The following is a 14,199-nucleotide window of genomic DNA, read 5'->3' on the forward strand; positions in this document are numbered from 1 at the left end:
TACTTAATGAAGTACAGGGAAAAACCAACAATATATTTTAGGAGAATTCAGATATTTTGCTTTGGATAGTTTTGACCTCTTTGTATGACTTAATAGTATAAAATTCTGAGGATCCAGGGAGGCAAGTCAAAGTTAGTACTATGCCAAATGTGTACATGCCCACACGTTACATGAACATATATGATTTTTTGAAGTTATTAGCGAATGAAAAGAAAACCTTGCAAATTTTGGTTACAGGTCAAAAATGACAATCAAAATACATGAATGCATAGTTTTTACCTTTGTACCCTTTTTAAAGTATTTGAAACAGATACCTGCCCATACAGGTCTTCTCTTGCCCATACACCCATAATCTTTTTAATTTAAAAAAATTTTTTAAAGCATTCAATCTGTATTTTAGAATTTATGTCCAGCTACATTTCCAAGTGGTTATTTTAAAGTCACATATAATATCAACACAGCTAGAAATTCCTAGTTTAAAAAGTTTTATTGCTCCAACTACATTTATTCTCATTTTGCAAAGGAAACAAAGTCTATATAATTTCAATTTGATAAGTAAATATGCATGCTTCAATACTGGCTAATGTAATTCCGTTTGTTTTTTTGCTAAGTTCTCTCAGTATAAATCAATTAGGAGATTCCTCTCAGAATGTAAACACCAGGCAAAGCTTTCTCATCCATTTTAAACTTTTCAACAGTAAGGAGAAAAATATTAAAATCACACACAGCAGTTAAGTGCATATGTATGTGTGTTTGCGTGTGTACAGATATGATATGTCCGGGTAGATCTGAGGAGGAAAAACTTACCATTTGTTTTTCTTTCTAATGTAGTCCTTTTCAGAAAGATTAACCAAATAGACCATTGGTTTTGAAGTCAGAAATAAGTGTTTATTCAACACTTCAATCTAAAGTGGGAGACAGAGAAAAAAATTCTTTTTAAAAGTTGAGTAAATATTAAGTCATTGACTAACTTAAAAGTAAACTTTTTAAACACATAGCCATTTCCACCTTCATAATTCTTGTTTCTTAAAGATTAGTTGTTATGAAATATCAAGAGTAGGGGAAAAGAAAAAATAACAAGCTTGGGAATAAGCAATCATCGATAGAAAATAAGTTTAACTAGATATAATAATGTATAAAATAATGACAACTCTAACGTGTTCCTAAGAAATCAAAGCAAAGGCAGTAACAGAGGGCATGATATTTATAACTTACCTCTTTGTCATTCCAATCATGATAGAAGCGAACAGGTTTCTTTTGATCCATAACCCAGGATTTGACTTTGCACATTATATCCTATGTACAATTGAGAAAAAAGTAAAGACAAGATGAATACTAAGCATCTAGGTGCTAAATACTAAAATTAAAAGTTTTCAAATCCTCAAAATAAAAATAAAGTCAATTTTTTAATGAAAAGGGAACTAAGTTACATAGATAATTATTTTCAATCTCATGAAAAAACCAAATACCAATGAAATTGTTGTGGCACTGAAATTTTAATATACAAAACGTGGAATACTAGCAAAATTAGTAACAGTCTTAAAAATTTCAAGACAATTCAAATATACCCAAGACTCCAAGAGTTAATGATATTTCCAAATTACCTAGTGATGCCACTTGCAAGATAAACAGGCTACTAGGAAATGGAGGGAGGGGGGATTCTGGAAAGAGACTAAATTACAATTTTTTCCTTAAAAAGAATAACAGATAAAATAGATGAAATTGAGCCTATTATTAATGATCTACCCTCCAAAATATTAAATCGACTGACCAAAACCCTTTTTATACTGAATTAATTTTTTGCCAACACCTTCTCCCTGACCACTTCTCCCATCCCCGCTCCAACACCCCCCACCCCACCCCAACCTGCCAAAGCCTCCATTTCACAATGGCAAGAGCCCTGCACTGGTGACCTCCAACCAGCTGCATTCACTTTCAGAACATCTCTCGCTGCTGGAAATCTAAAGGCCTTTTAGTTAGCAAGCTAGTGTGCATTCAGAAGGAGTAACTGCAGGAAGAGCCCAATGTGCTTTGTTTCTCTGGCCTTTCTTCACAGAAAGATTAATCATCTGTGAAATGGAAACGGCAAACAGCAAGTGACACAAACTGAACCCTTCAAGCCTTTCCTCATCAGTTTTGTGGTTCTGAATCTAAAAGCTGCGTGTGGCAAGGTTCTCCTTACAGGCAGGTGTTAATAAAAGGCTCTTGGGTCTCAAAGGTCAAAATCAGCTCGTCCAGAAGAAGTGCATTTGAGAGTCATCTGGGTTTTTTTTGTTAAAGATAATTTATGAATATGTTTTAAATATGCCTTTCTCAAAATTTATTGCAATACATAATTATTAGTAACAGATTCCTTGGATTTTCATCAATGTATTTTACTTTGCCATAAATCAATTATTCTTCTATAAATATCCCCTTGTACAAATTACCTCAATATTTAGTATACCTTCCTTCCAAATCTTGCTGTTACCAACAGGAAAAATAAGGAAAAAGCCCTATATCCTTAGATCCTGATTTGAAACTCTCCAGGAAAAGGACTTCCCACAGATTTTAACAAGGAAGGGGCAAGCTGAAAACTTTTAATGAAATCTAACATGTTCTGCTTAAGAATAATCACTTTTACTCTTCTATAACTGAATTTCACTCATAAATGTTTAAAAGTGGCTAATGTAACACCATTTCCTACAAGGAGAAGATCAAAGTGCTATATTACAAATGCATTATGATTAAAAAAGCCCTGTGCAGCCTTGCTATTAACTGTTCTTTAAACCCTAAAAGGCTTCCCATAGATCTCACTTGGCACTGCATATACAACCTTTGACAAGTAATGTAGACCATTTTTATTCATTGCCTAAAATTGTAGGCAATTATGTGCGTCACACTGGCCACCTGCAAATTCTGAATGCCTGCTCCAGTTGTCAGTGCAAAAAACTAATGTCGGAGGGGATTAATCTAGGGGGAGAGAGTCCTCTTTAATGGCTCCAGCAGGTGAAATGGCCCAGCTGGTTACTATGATGAGTGGCCAGAACAGCTTATGTAGAGACACGCAACAAGATTATACAAAAGAAGGAGAAAACAGTGGTACCATCTTATATTTGGTTCCATTAGTTTTTTCAATTAAAGAAAGAAAAGAGAAGAAAAGAGACAAAAGAAAGCCAAACCAAAAATAAAGAAGGAAATTAAATTTTAATCATATAGAAAGTGTAAAATACTTTTGTAACTAGACATATTTTTACAAAATCAAAGGGCCTCAATAAATGCTGATCCCTAGTGAAGGAATTTCAGTATTTCTCTTTCATTTTAAATTAACTAGACCATCACTTCAGTCATAGAAATCTTATCACAAAAGCTTTTTAGCATTAGTTCCCCCCCATACCAACATATAATATTACAAATTAGGAGCACTCAACTTTTAGTTAAAGAGAACTAACTCATAATTAAAGTTCTCAAACAGTATACTCACTAAAGCCACATTCCAATATTTTAAAAATATTTGTAGATTATAACCAAGTTTTTGAACAGTTGAAAATCAAAATATTTAAAAATTTTAAATATTTCATTTTGTACCCAATAGTCTTAATTATCCCCACGAAAGGTTTAACAGCCGAGGAAAGACACCTTAGGTTACTAAAAGATGCCAGTTTTACCTAAGACAAATCAAAAATAGTCTGCTCTCAGGTAAGATTATCTTACATAAATGATCATTATATGGTATAGCTGCAATGTGCTGTCTTTCTTACATAAAGTAAAAATTAATTTTAGCAAAATATTAAAACGTTATATTCCTATCTGAAAAACTTATAATCAGATAAAGAAAACATTTGGACTTATTTGTATATAATACTTAATGGATTGACTGAACTTTTTTCTTATGGTTGTACATAGAGACACACATTAATAATTATGGTTAGAACAATATAAGGTTCCAGTTAATTGAATATGGTTAACTGAAAGAATAACCTAACACAACAGTCCTCCCTTATCCATGGTTTCGCTTTCCACGGTTTCAGTTACCTGTGGTCAACAGTTGTCCGAATATTATTAAACATTATTAAATATTAAATGGAAAATTCCAGAAATAAACACCATAAATTTTAAATTGCGCATCTGAGTAGCATTCTGAGTAGCATGATGAAATCTTGTACTGTCTCACCCGGGAAGTGAACCATCCCTTTGTCCAGCGTATGCCTGCTGTATACGCTACCCACTCGTTAGTCACTTAGCAGCCATATCGGTTATCAGATCAACTGTCGTGGTATCGCAGTATTTGTGTTCAAGTAACACTTATTTTATTTAACAATGGCCCCAAAGGGCAAGAGTAGTGATGCTGGCAATTCGGATATGCCAAAGAGAAGCCATAAAGTGCTTCCTTTAAATGACAATGTGAAAGTTCTCAGCTTAATAAGGAAAAAAATTGTGTGCTGAGGTTAAGATTGACGGTAACTTTTATTACAGTATATTGTGTTATGATTGTCCTATTTTATTGTTAGTTATGGTTATTAATCTCTTACTGTGCCTAATTTATAAATTAAACTTTATCATAGGTATGGCATGTATAGGAAAAAACATAGCATATATAGGTTTTGGTACTATCCATGGTTTCAGGCATCCACTGGGGGTCTTGGAATGTATCCCCTGAGGATAAAGGGGGACTACTGTACATACTTAACCTATTTTTAACAAATCAGAATACAATAAAAACATAAAATACAAACATGTCAAAGCCTGAGGCATCAGAAGTTACTTTACAATTTCATATTTCTTTAGTAACAACATTATATAGAAATACAGGTGTAGGAGGACTGTTTTGATAACTTTAACAAATTCCTCATTTTCAAAATAAATTCTGCACATGACGGAGATTATGCAAAAGTTAATGGTCATTTGAACTTTTGGTTATATTGCAGTGATGGGAGTGTATAATCAAGAGGTAACAGCTTAATGCTTAAGCGTGGGAATAAATCCTAGATCTACCAGTTACCAGGTGTGACCTATCACTTCATTGATAAAATGCAGACGATGATATGATCTACCTCCGGGGGTTGTGAAGATCAAAAGAGATGATGTATATAAAGTGTTTAGCACAGTTCTTGGTACCAAGAAGTTCTCAATAAATGTGAGTTGTCGCCATTGTTACTATGATTGTTGAAAGACTAAATACCAGTGATCTACAAAATGGCAATATATTCTCTTGGGTACTCCTTTAAAGCACATATACGTCTTCTCCAATCCAAATAATTGTTCATTAGTCCTTCTCTTCATATTTCTGAGGTTACCAACAATATTGGCTTTCTTAGTCAAATCTCAGTTCAAGCTTCCATTCTTTACATTTTATAAGAACTAGCTTTTGCTAAACAACTACCTTTTAATTGCAAAGAAACTTAATCCAAACTCACCTTGAATACCTTGCTCTTCTGCTTTGACTCTTTTTACCGATAGCCTCACATTCACTTTAGAAATCCTCTATTTTCTTCATGTACTTTATTATTGCGGCTGTTAATAGTAGCTGTAACGTATTTAGACTTAGGGAGGATGCATGACTTGCCTAAATTCCCACAGCCAGTAAGTGGAAGAGCTGAGATTCAAATTCAGGTCCAAGTGACTCGAAAATTCATACTCTGTCCAATCACCCTGGCCTGTCTATCTTACTTACTGCCTTTCTAATTGCTCCTTGTTTAGCCTAGGCATTCCCCAAATGGTTAGTCAAAGTCCTCACTCTTATTCTAAGGTCATCAGGGAAATTCAATATTCTTACTATTTGGGTGCAATATCTGATAATCAATCCATGTATCACAAAAATAGTATTTTTTTCTTTGCACACAATAACATAACCCAATTATTTACTAGACTTTCCAAGACTACTTACTAGACTTCGCTATTTTGGTTCTTCATCCCCTGGCAGAGATTATTAACCTATGATCCATAAATGGATTTCAGGGATTCACTAACACCCTGAAATTGTATGTAAAGTTCTATGTTTGTGCCTTTGAGGGATGATGGCACATATCTTCCAAATGCTTTTAAAAGAGATTCATGATGCCAAAATCAAAGGACCATAGCTGTGAGTGACTCTGTGGCAATACTCAAATACCTCAACAACAGCCAATTAAGTAAATGTTATAGGTTCACAGACTCCCAGACCTGAGGTCCAGAGACACTGACCTAAAACTTGCTTCATCTGGACCCTGCACTCAAGTTCATCTACACTGACCAACACCAAGCTGATAAAAATTCCAGCCACTATGATGGGGATATTGACAACATTACACACTGAATATGTCTTATTCTAAAAGGATGAACTGCTTGAGAGTAAGAAACGTTTAGAGAGAAGAATACGTGGCGTGCCTTATACATATGAAAGTAAACCCTAAAGCTACAGTAATTAGAACAGTGTGACACTAGCACAAGAAGAGAGGTACAGATTAGAAACAACCTAGAAACCCAGTAATTGGAGACTTGCTAATACATTATGGGACATTCACAACAGAACAGCTTTTATCCATTAAGACAAGACATATCTCTATATGCAGTTGCATGGGAAAATGTCCAAAGTATATTGCTAAGTGAAAAAAGCAGGTTTGGAACAACGGACTAAAGTAAAGGACACGGATTGTTGTCAAACAGATTTGGGCTTGAGTCCTGGCTCTGCCACTTTCTAGTTGTGTAACTTTGGGCAGTTACTTAAGCTTTCTAAGTTTGTTTCTGTAAAATTGGCATAATAACTCCAATTCAACATATGGTGATTGTGAGGATTAAATGAGAAAATACATGTAAAGTAACTGGTACAGTTCCAAGCACATAGCAAATACTCAATAGATATTAAGTATTATTATTTATGGTGGAATGCAAGAATGTAATTCCATTTGTGGCTTTGAAACTATACATAATACATATAAATAAATGTACCCAAATAATGAAACTGACCACATGCCACATCAAATTGTTAGCAATACTGGATACCAGAGAGATTCTTCCTTTCTGCTTTTTTTTTTTAAAAAAAAAACTATAATGCTGTTTTGTTTGTGTTTAACCAATAAATATCATCTTTATAATAGGAAAAAATATATATATTCACAGGGTGAGGGGGAAGGGAGGACTCATCTATTTTCTGTCCACCATCTGTAATCCTAAAATTTGATGGTTAAATGGATAGACTTGGCAGTTTATCAAGGTGACTCACTCTTATTCTTTAATAATTATAGCTTCCAAGCCTGAGACTTCCCTCTAGCCAAACCCACTACCCTAATACCTGATGCTGACATCCAGATGAGCTGACCTACGCTGGCTGGGTGGCTGTAACACACACAGCCAACAATGCACTCAGACGAAAAGTATGGGGGCAAGGCCTCCAGCTCAAAATAGTCTGGTTAGAAGTCCACTAATATAGCTTCCTCCTGCTCCAAGGGGAAACCCTGGGCCACGGAAGTGGAGCACGCGAACTTCACTCGGCCATGGGGCCAGGCCCCAATCCTTGACTGTCTGAATGACTGCAGATCTATAAGTCCTGATATAAAGTCCATGTGGACCAAGTCCTCCAACTTTGTTGTTCTTTGAGACTATCTTGCCTATTTTTGGATCTTTGCATTTGCACGTAAAATTAGAATCAGTTTGTCAAGTTCTACAAAAAACAAGATGCTGGGATTTTCACTGGGATCGGGTTGAATATATAGATCAATTTTGGAGAGATTAAAATATCAAGTCTTCCAATCAAAAACATTCCATTTATTTAATCATTCATTAATTTCTCTCAATAACATTTTATTGTTTTCTGGGTAGAAATTTTAGTAAAATTTTCAGGAGATTTATTCCTAGGTATATGCATTTTTTAAATGCTACTCAACTGGTAATTTTTTTAATGTCATTTAAGTTCTGAAATATAAATCATTTTTTGCATTGACCTTGAATCCAACAAGCCAGATGACTTCATCTACTAATTCTAATGGTTTATATCCCAAATTCTGTCATGTTTTCTAAATATACAAGCATGCTGTTTGTGAACAATGGCACTTTGATTTTATCTTATCTAATACAAGAATTCTAGTAGAAGATGGTATAGAAGCAATGATAATGAACATGACTTGCTTTGTTCCTGCTATGAGGGGAAAAATTTTCAGTATTTCAACATCAAGTATAACTGTTTATGTAGGTTTTTTTGTAGATTTGCTATCTCAGATTAAGGAGATTACCCTCTATTTCTAGAAGTGTGTGTGTTTTTTTTTTTTTAAATCACCAGTGATCAAATATTATCAAATCCTTTTTCCAATGTATAAAGATGATCAGGTGATTTTTCTCCTTTTATTCTTTTACATTTAGTGTTGAATGTCAAACTTGCTTGCATTCCTAGAATTTTAGTTATATCGTATTATCATTAATATTTATTACTAGATTCAGTTTGCTAATATTTTATTTAAGACTGTGCATTTATGTTCATGAGAGAGATTTGTCCTTAATTTTTCTCTCTTATATTGTAAGGTTTTGGTATCAAGACTATTCTGATCTCATAAAACCAGTTGGGAAGTTTTCTCTCTTTTTCTATTTTCTGGAAGAGTGTGTGTGAAGTCAAGTCATCTTTATAATAAGTCAAGTTTTCTTTATAATAAGGTTTTAAATTATGAGTTCAATTTCTTCGATATAGGACTATTCAGAATTTTACTCTTTTTCTATTAGTTTTGTTAAGTAGATTTTTAAGAAATTTGTTCATTTCACATATTTTTCAAAGCATTGTCATAAGTTGTTTATCCTCTTATGAGTACATTAATGTCTGTTGGATCTGTAGCACTACTCCTTTTTCATTCCTGATGCTGCTTTTGTGCTTCTTTTTTCTTTCTCCTTCACCAGTCTTGCTAAGAATTTATCAATTTTATCTGAAGGGGTGGAGCAAAATGGCAGGGTGAGCTGACCCGGGACTCTCTCCCCTCCCAAACTACAACAAAGGATTGGAAAAACTGAATTTCAGATAATAAACCTAATGCAAACACATCAGAGACCTACAGTACCAAGAAGACGGAGATTGGAGACCTTGCAGCAGGCCTCAGAGGAGCTGGAATGGGGTAGGAGAGAACTTTGCTCCCTCCCCTAGAGACCGGGATCGCTATTGGGGGTGCGAGAAGGAGCGGGACAGGGGCCGCACAACCAGGGGATCGTCCAGGACTCCCGCCGCTGGTACAGTGGAAACCCACTGACGGGGGAAAGCTTCCATGCGCGGGGACCCCATAAACCCAGGGCCCCGGGAGACCAGAGAACAGAACCGATCCAAAGCCAGATCAGCCAGCAAGAAAAACAGCCCCTCCCTCTCGGCAAAGCGCACTGGGTGCCGCCATCTTGCCCGAAGGCGGACAGCTCAGAAGGCGCAGCTCTCGACCCCCATCTAGTGGCGACAGGCTGTAACTGCAACCGAATTCTACCACCATGCGAAAAAACCGCTCCTCTACCATCCAGCAATTTATAAAAGCCCCAGACCAGAACAAGAAATCCTCAAGAAGGCTCTCATACCTGAAAACAGAAAAAAGGGACAAAGGGGTCACAAACTACACAGAGTAGGAAGACCAATGGATAGAACCAGAACAGGATAGCAAATATTCAACTATAGCATGAGGATAAAGGTAAGGAAACTACCAAAGCAAAGACGATCTTATCACTCTAACTACAAATTCATAACACAAGTTGGAATAAGAAATGAAAATAATAAGTTAGGAGGGGAAGAGCAAAGGGTCTAAATCAGTCTAGGCCAAGTAAGTAAGAGACCACCAGAGAATAGACTATATTATACACGAGATTCTAAATACAAACTTCAGGGTAGCCACTAAACTAAAAAACAGAACAGAGCCACAAAACATAAATAAGGAAAAATCTAAGAAACCCAGCATAAGACATTGCAGTATTAAATGGGTAGGCTAAAGCACACAGGAAAAGAAATGCAGGAAAACCGGATAATGAGAGACAGACTGACAGAATTAAGTCCACATGCATCAATAATCACTCTCAATGGATTGAACTCTCCAATAAAAAGACAAACAGTGGCAAAATGGATTAAAGAACAAGATCCAACAATTTGTTGCCTCCAGGAAACACACCTCAGCCCCAAGGACAAACACAGGCTCAGAGTGAAGGGGTGGAGGACAATACTTCAAGCTAATCGCAAGAAAAAAGTGCAGGTGTTGCAATTCTTATATCAGACAAAGCGGATTTGAAAATAAGACTGGTAAAGACAGACACAGAGGGACAATATATAATGATCAAAGGGACACTTCATCAAGAAGAAATAACGGTTATAAATATCTATGCACCCAATATAGGAGTACCAAGATGCATAAAGCAACTATTAACAGACCTAAAGGAAGATGTTAAAAACAACACAATAATAGTAGGGGACCTCAACACCCCACTCACATCAATGGACAGATCATCCAGACAGAAAATCAACAAGGAAACAGTGGAGCTAAACGAAAAACTATAACAATTGGACTTAATAGACATATATAGATCACTTCATCCTAAAACAGCAGAATACACATTCTTCTCAAGTGCACATGGAACAGTCTCAAGGACAGACCATATGTTGGGAAACAAGGCAAGCCTCTACAAATTTAAAAAAATTGAAATTATAACAAGCATCTTCTCCGATCATAATGCTTTAAGGCTAGAAATTAATTACAAGAAAAAAGCTGAGAAAGGCACAAAGATGAGGAGACTAAACAATATACTAATGAACAAGCAGTGGATCACTGAAGAAATTAAAGAAGAAGAAGAAAAATACCTGGAAACAAATGAAAATGATAACATGTCATACCAACTCATATGGGATACAGCAAAAGCTGTATTAAGAGGAAAATTCATCGCAATACAGGCACATCTTAACAAACAAGAAAAATCCCAAATAAGCAATCTTACACTACTCCTAACTGAACTAGAGAAAAAAGAACAAATAAAGTCAGCAGAAGGAGAGAAATAAAAAGATCAGAGCAGAAATAAATTGAAACGAAAAAGGCAGTAGAAAGGATCAATGAAACAAAGAGATGGTTCTTTGAGAAGATAAAGAAAATTGACAAACCCCTAGCCAGACTTACAAAGAAAAAAAGGGAGAAAGCTCAAATAAACAAAATCGGAAATGAAAGAGGAGAAATAACAACAGACTCTGCAGAAATACAACGGATTATAACCGAATACTATGAAAAACTATATGCCAACAGAATGGATAACCTAGAGGAAATGGATAAATTCTTGGACTCCTATAATCTCCCAAAGCTCACTCAAGAAGCAGCAGACAATTTGAACAGACCAACCACAAGGAAAGAGATTGAAACAGCAATCAGAAACACCCCAAAGAATAAAACCCCAGGACCAGATGGCTTTCCTGGGGAACTCTACCAAACTTTCAGAGAGGATTTAATACCTATCCTTTTCAAGCTATTCCAAAAAATTAGGGAGGATGGAACACTTCCTAACACATTCTATGAGGCCAACATCACGCTGATACCAAAGCCTGACAAGGACACCATGAAAAAAGAGAACTACAGGCCAATATCACTGATGAACATAGATGCAAAAATTCTAAACAAAATTTTGGCAACCAGAATTCAGCAATTCATCAAAAGGATCATACATCATGATCAGGTGGGATTCATACCAGGGACACAGGGATGGTTCAACATCCGCAAATCAATCAATGTGATACACCACATCAACAAACTGAGGAATAAAAACCACATGATCATCTCAATAGATGCAGAGAAGGCATTTGACAAGATCGAACAGCCATTTATGATAACAACTCTGAACAAAATGGGCATGGAAGGAAACTACCTCAACATAATAAAGGCCATATACGACAAACCCATAGCCAACATCATACTCAGTGGGCAAAAACTGAGCGCCATCCCCCTGAAAACAAGAATGAGACAAGGATGCCCTCTATCACTACTCTTATTTAACATAGTACTGGAGGTCCTGGCCAGAGTAATCAGGAAAGAAAAAGGAATAAAAGGAATCCAAATAGGGAGGGAAGAAGTGAAACTCTCGCTGTTTGCAGACGATATGATCTTATATATAGAAAACCCCAAAGAATCCATTGGAAAACTCTTAAAAGTAATCAACAACTACAGCAAAGTTGCAGGGTACAACATCAATTTGCATAAATCAGTAGCATTTCTATATTCTAATAACGAACTAACAGAAAAAGAACTCAAGAACACAATACCATTCACAATCTCAATAAAAAGAATAAAATACCTTGGGGCAAATTTAACTAAGGAAGTGAAGGGCCTATATAATGAAAATTACAAGGCCTTTCTGAGAGAATTGGATGATGACATAAACAGATAGAAAGACATTCCATGTACATGGATTGGAAGAATAAACATAGTTAAAATGTCCATTCTACCTAAAGCAATCTACAGATTCAACACCATCCCAATCAGAATCCCAATGACATTCTTTACAGAATTAGAACAAAGGATCCTAAAATTCATACGGGGCAACGAAAGACCCCGAATTGCTAAAGCAATCCTGAGAAAAAAGAACAAAACGGGAGGCATCACAATCCCTGACTTCAAAACATATTACAAAGCGACAGTAATCAAAACAGCATGGCACTGGTACAAAAACAGGTGCACAGATCAATGGAACAGAATTGAAAGCCCAGAAATAAAACCACACATCTATGGACAGCTTATCTTTGACAAAGGAGCTGAGGGCATACAATGGAGAAAAGAAAGTCTTTCCAACAAATGGTGCTGGGAAAACTGGAAAGCCACATGTACAAGAATGAAAATTGACCATTCTTTTTCACCATTCACCAAAATAAACTCAAAATGGATCAAAGACCTAAAGGTGAGACCTGAAACCATAAGGCTTCTAGAAGCAAACGTAGGCAGTACACTCTTTGACATCAGTATTAAAAGGATGTTTTCGGACACCATGCCTTCTCAAAGAAGGGAAACAATAGAAAGAATAAACAAATGGGACTTCATCAGACTAAAGAGCTTCTTCAAGGCAAATGAAAACAGGATTGAAACAAAAAAACAACGCACCAACTGGGAAAAAATATCTGCAAGTCATACATCTGACAAAGGCTTAATATCCATAATATATAAAGAACTCTCACAACTCAACAACAAAAAATCAAACAACCCCATCAAAAAATGGGCTGGAGACATGAACAGACATTTCTCCAAAGAAGATATACAGATGGCCAATAGGCACATGAAAAGATGCTCATCATCGCTGATCATCAGGGAAATGCAAATCAAAACTACACTAAGATATCACCTTACACCCATGAGAATGACAAAAATATCTAAAACTAATAGTAACAAATGTTGGAGAGGTTGTGGAGAAAAAGGAACCCTCATACACTGCTGGTGGGAATGCAAACTGGTGCAGCCACTATGGAAAACAGTATGGAGATTCCTCAAAAAATTAAAAATAGAACTACCATACGATCCAGCCATCCCACTACTGGGTATCTATCCAAAGAGCTTGAAGTTAGCAATCCCAAAAGTCGAATGCACCCCAATGTTCATTGCAGCATTATTTATAATAGCCAAGACATGGAAGCAATCTAAGTGCCCATCAACAGACGAATGGATAAAGAAGATGTGGTACATGTATACAATGGAATACTACTCAGCTGCAAAACAGAACAAAATCATTCCATTTGCGATAACATGGATGGACCTTGAGGGAATTATGTTAAGTGAAATAAGCCAGCTAGAGAAGGATAATCTGTGTATGACTCCACTCATATGAGGAATTTAAAAATATGGACTAAGAGAACAGTTTAGTGGCTACCAGGGGAAAGGTGTGGTGGGGGGGTGGGCACAAAGGGTGAAGTGGTGCACCTACAACACGAATGACAAAGATTAATGTACAACTGAAATTTCACAAGATTGTAACCTATCATTAACTCAATTAAAAAAAAGAAGAATTTATCAATTTTATTCGTGTTTCCAAAGAACCAACTTTTGGCCATTTTGAGCCTCTTTATTACATGTTTCTTTCTTTTCTATTTCATTAATGTCTGCTCTCATCTTTATTGTTTCCTTCCATCTACTGGGTTCTCTGGGTTCTTTTTCTAACTCCTTCAGATGAATACTTTGAGATCAGTGACTTTATCAAGCTGTATATTTATATATTTTACACAAGATCATTGATATCTTATTTTGGATATATATATTTAAGACTATAAATTTATAGAACTTG

General features: G+C 35.9%; 1 protein-coding gene across 3 annotated transcripts in view; it reads right to left on the reverse strand.

The window, feature by feature from the left end:
* OLA1 (Obg like ATPase 1) overlaps window positions 1-14,199 on the reverse strand; it is a 168,127-nt gene that overhangs the window by 45,816 nt on the left and 108,112 nt on the right. For all 3 annotated transcript variants that reach the window (XM_070580221.1, XM_070580219.1, XM_070580220.1), the window contains 2 exons: window positions 1,216-1,296; window positions 808-905 (listed from right to left, as the gene is read on the reverse strand). In XM_070580221.1, the coding sequence (XP_070436322.1) occupies window positions 808-905; window positions 1,216-1,296 (179 nt within the window). The remainder of the gene's footprint in view (window positions 1-807; window positions 906-1,215; window positions 1,297-14,199) is intronic.

Source organism: Equus przewalskii, chromosome 17 (genome assembly GCF_037783145.1).
Source record: "Equus przewalskii isolate Varuska chromosome 17, EquPr2, whole genome shotgun sequence".
NCBI lineage: Eukaryota > Metazoa > Chordata > Mammalia > Perissodactyla > Equidae > Equus > Equus przewalskii.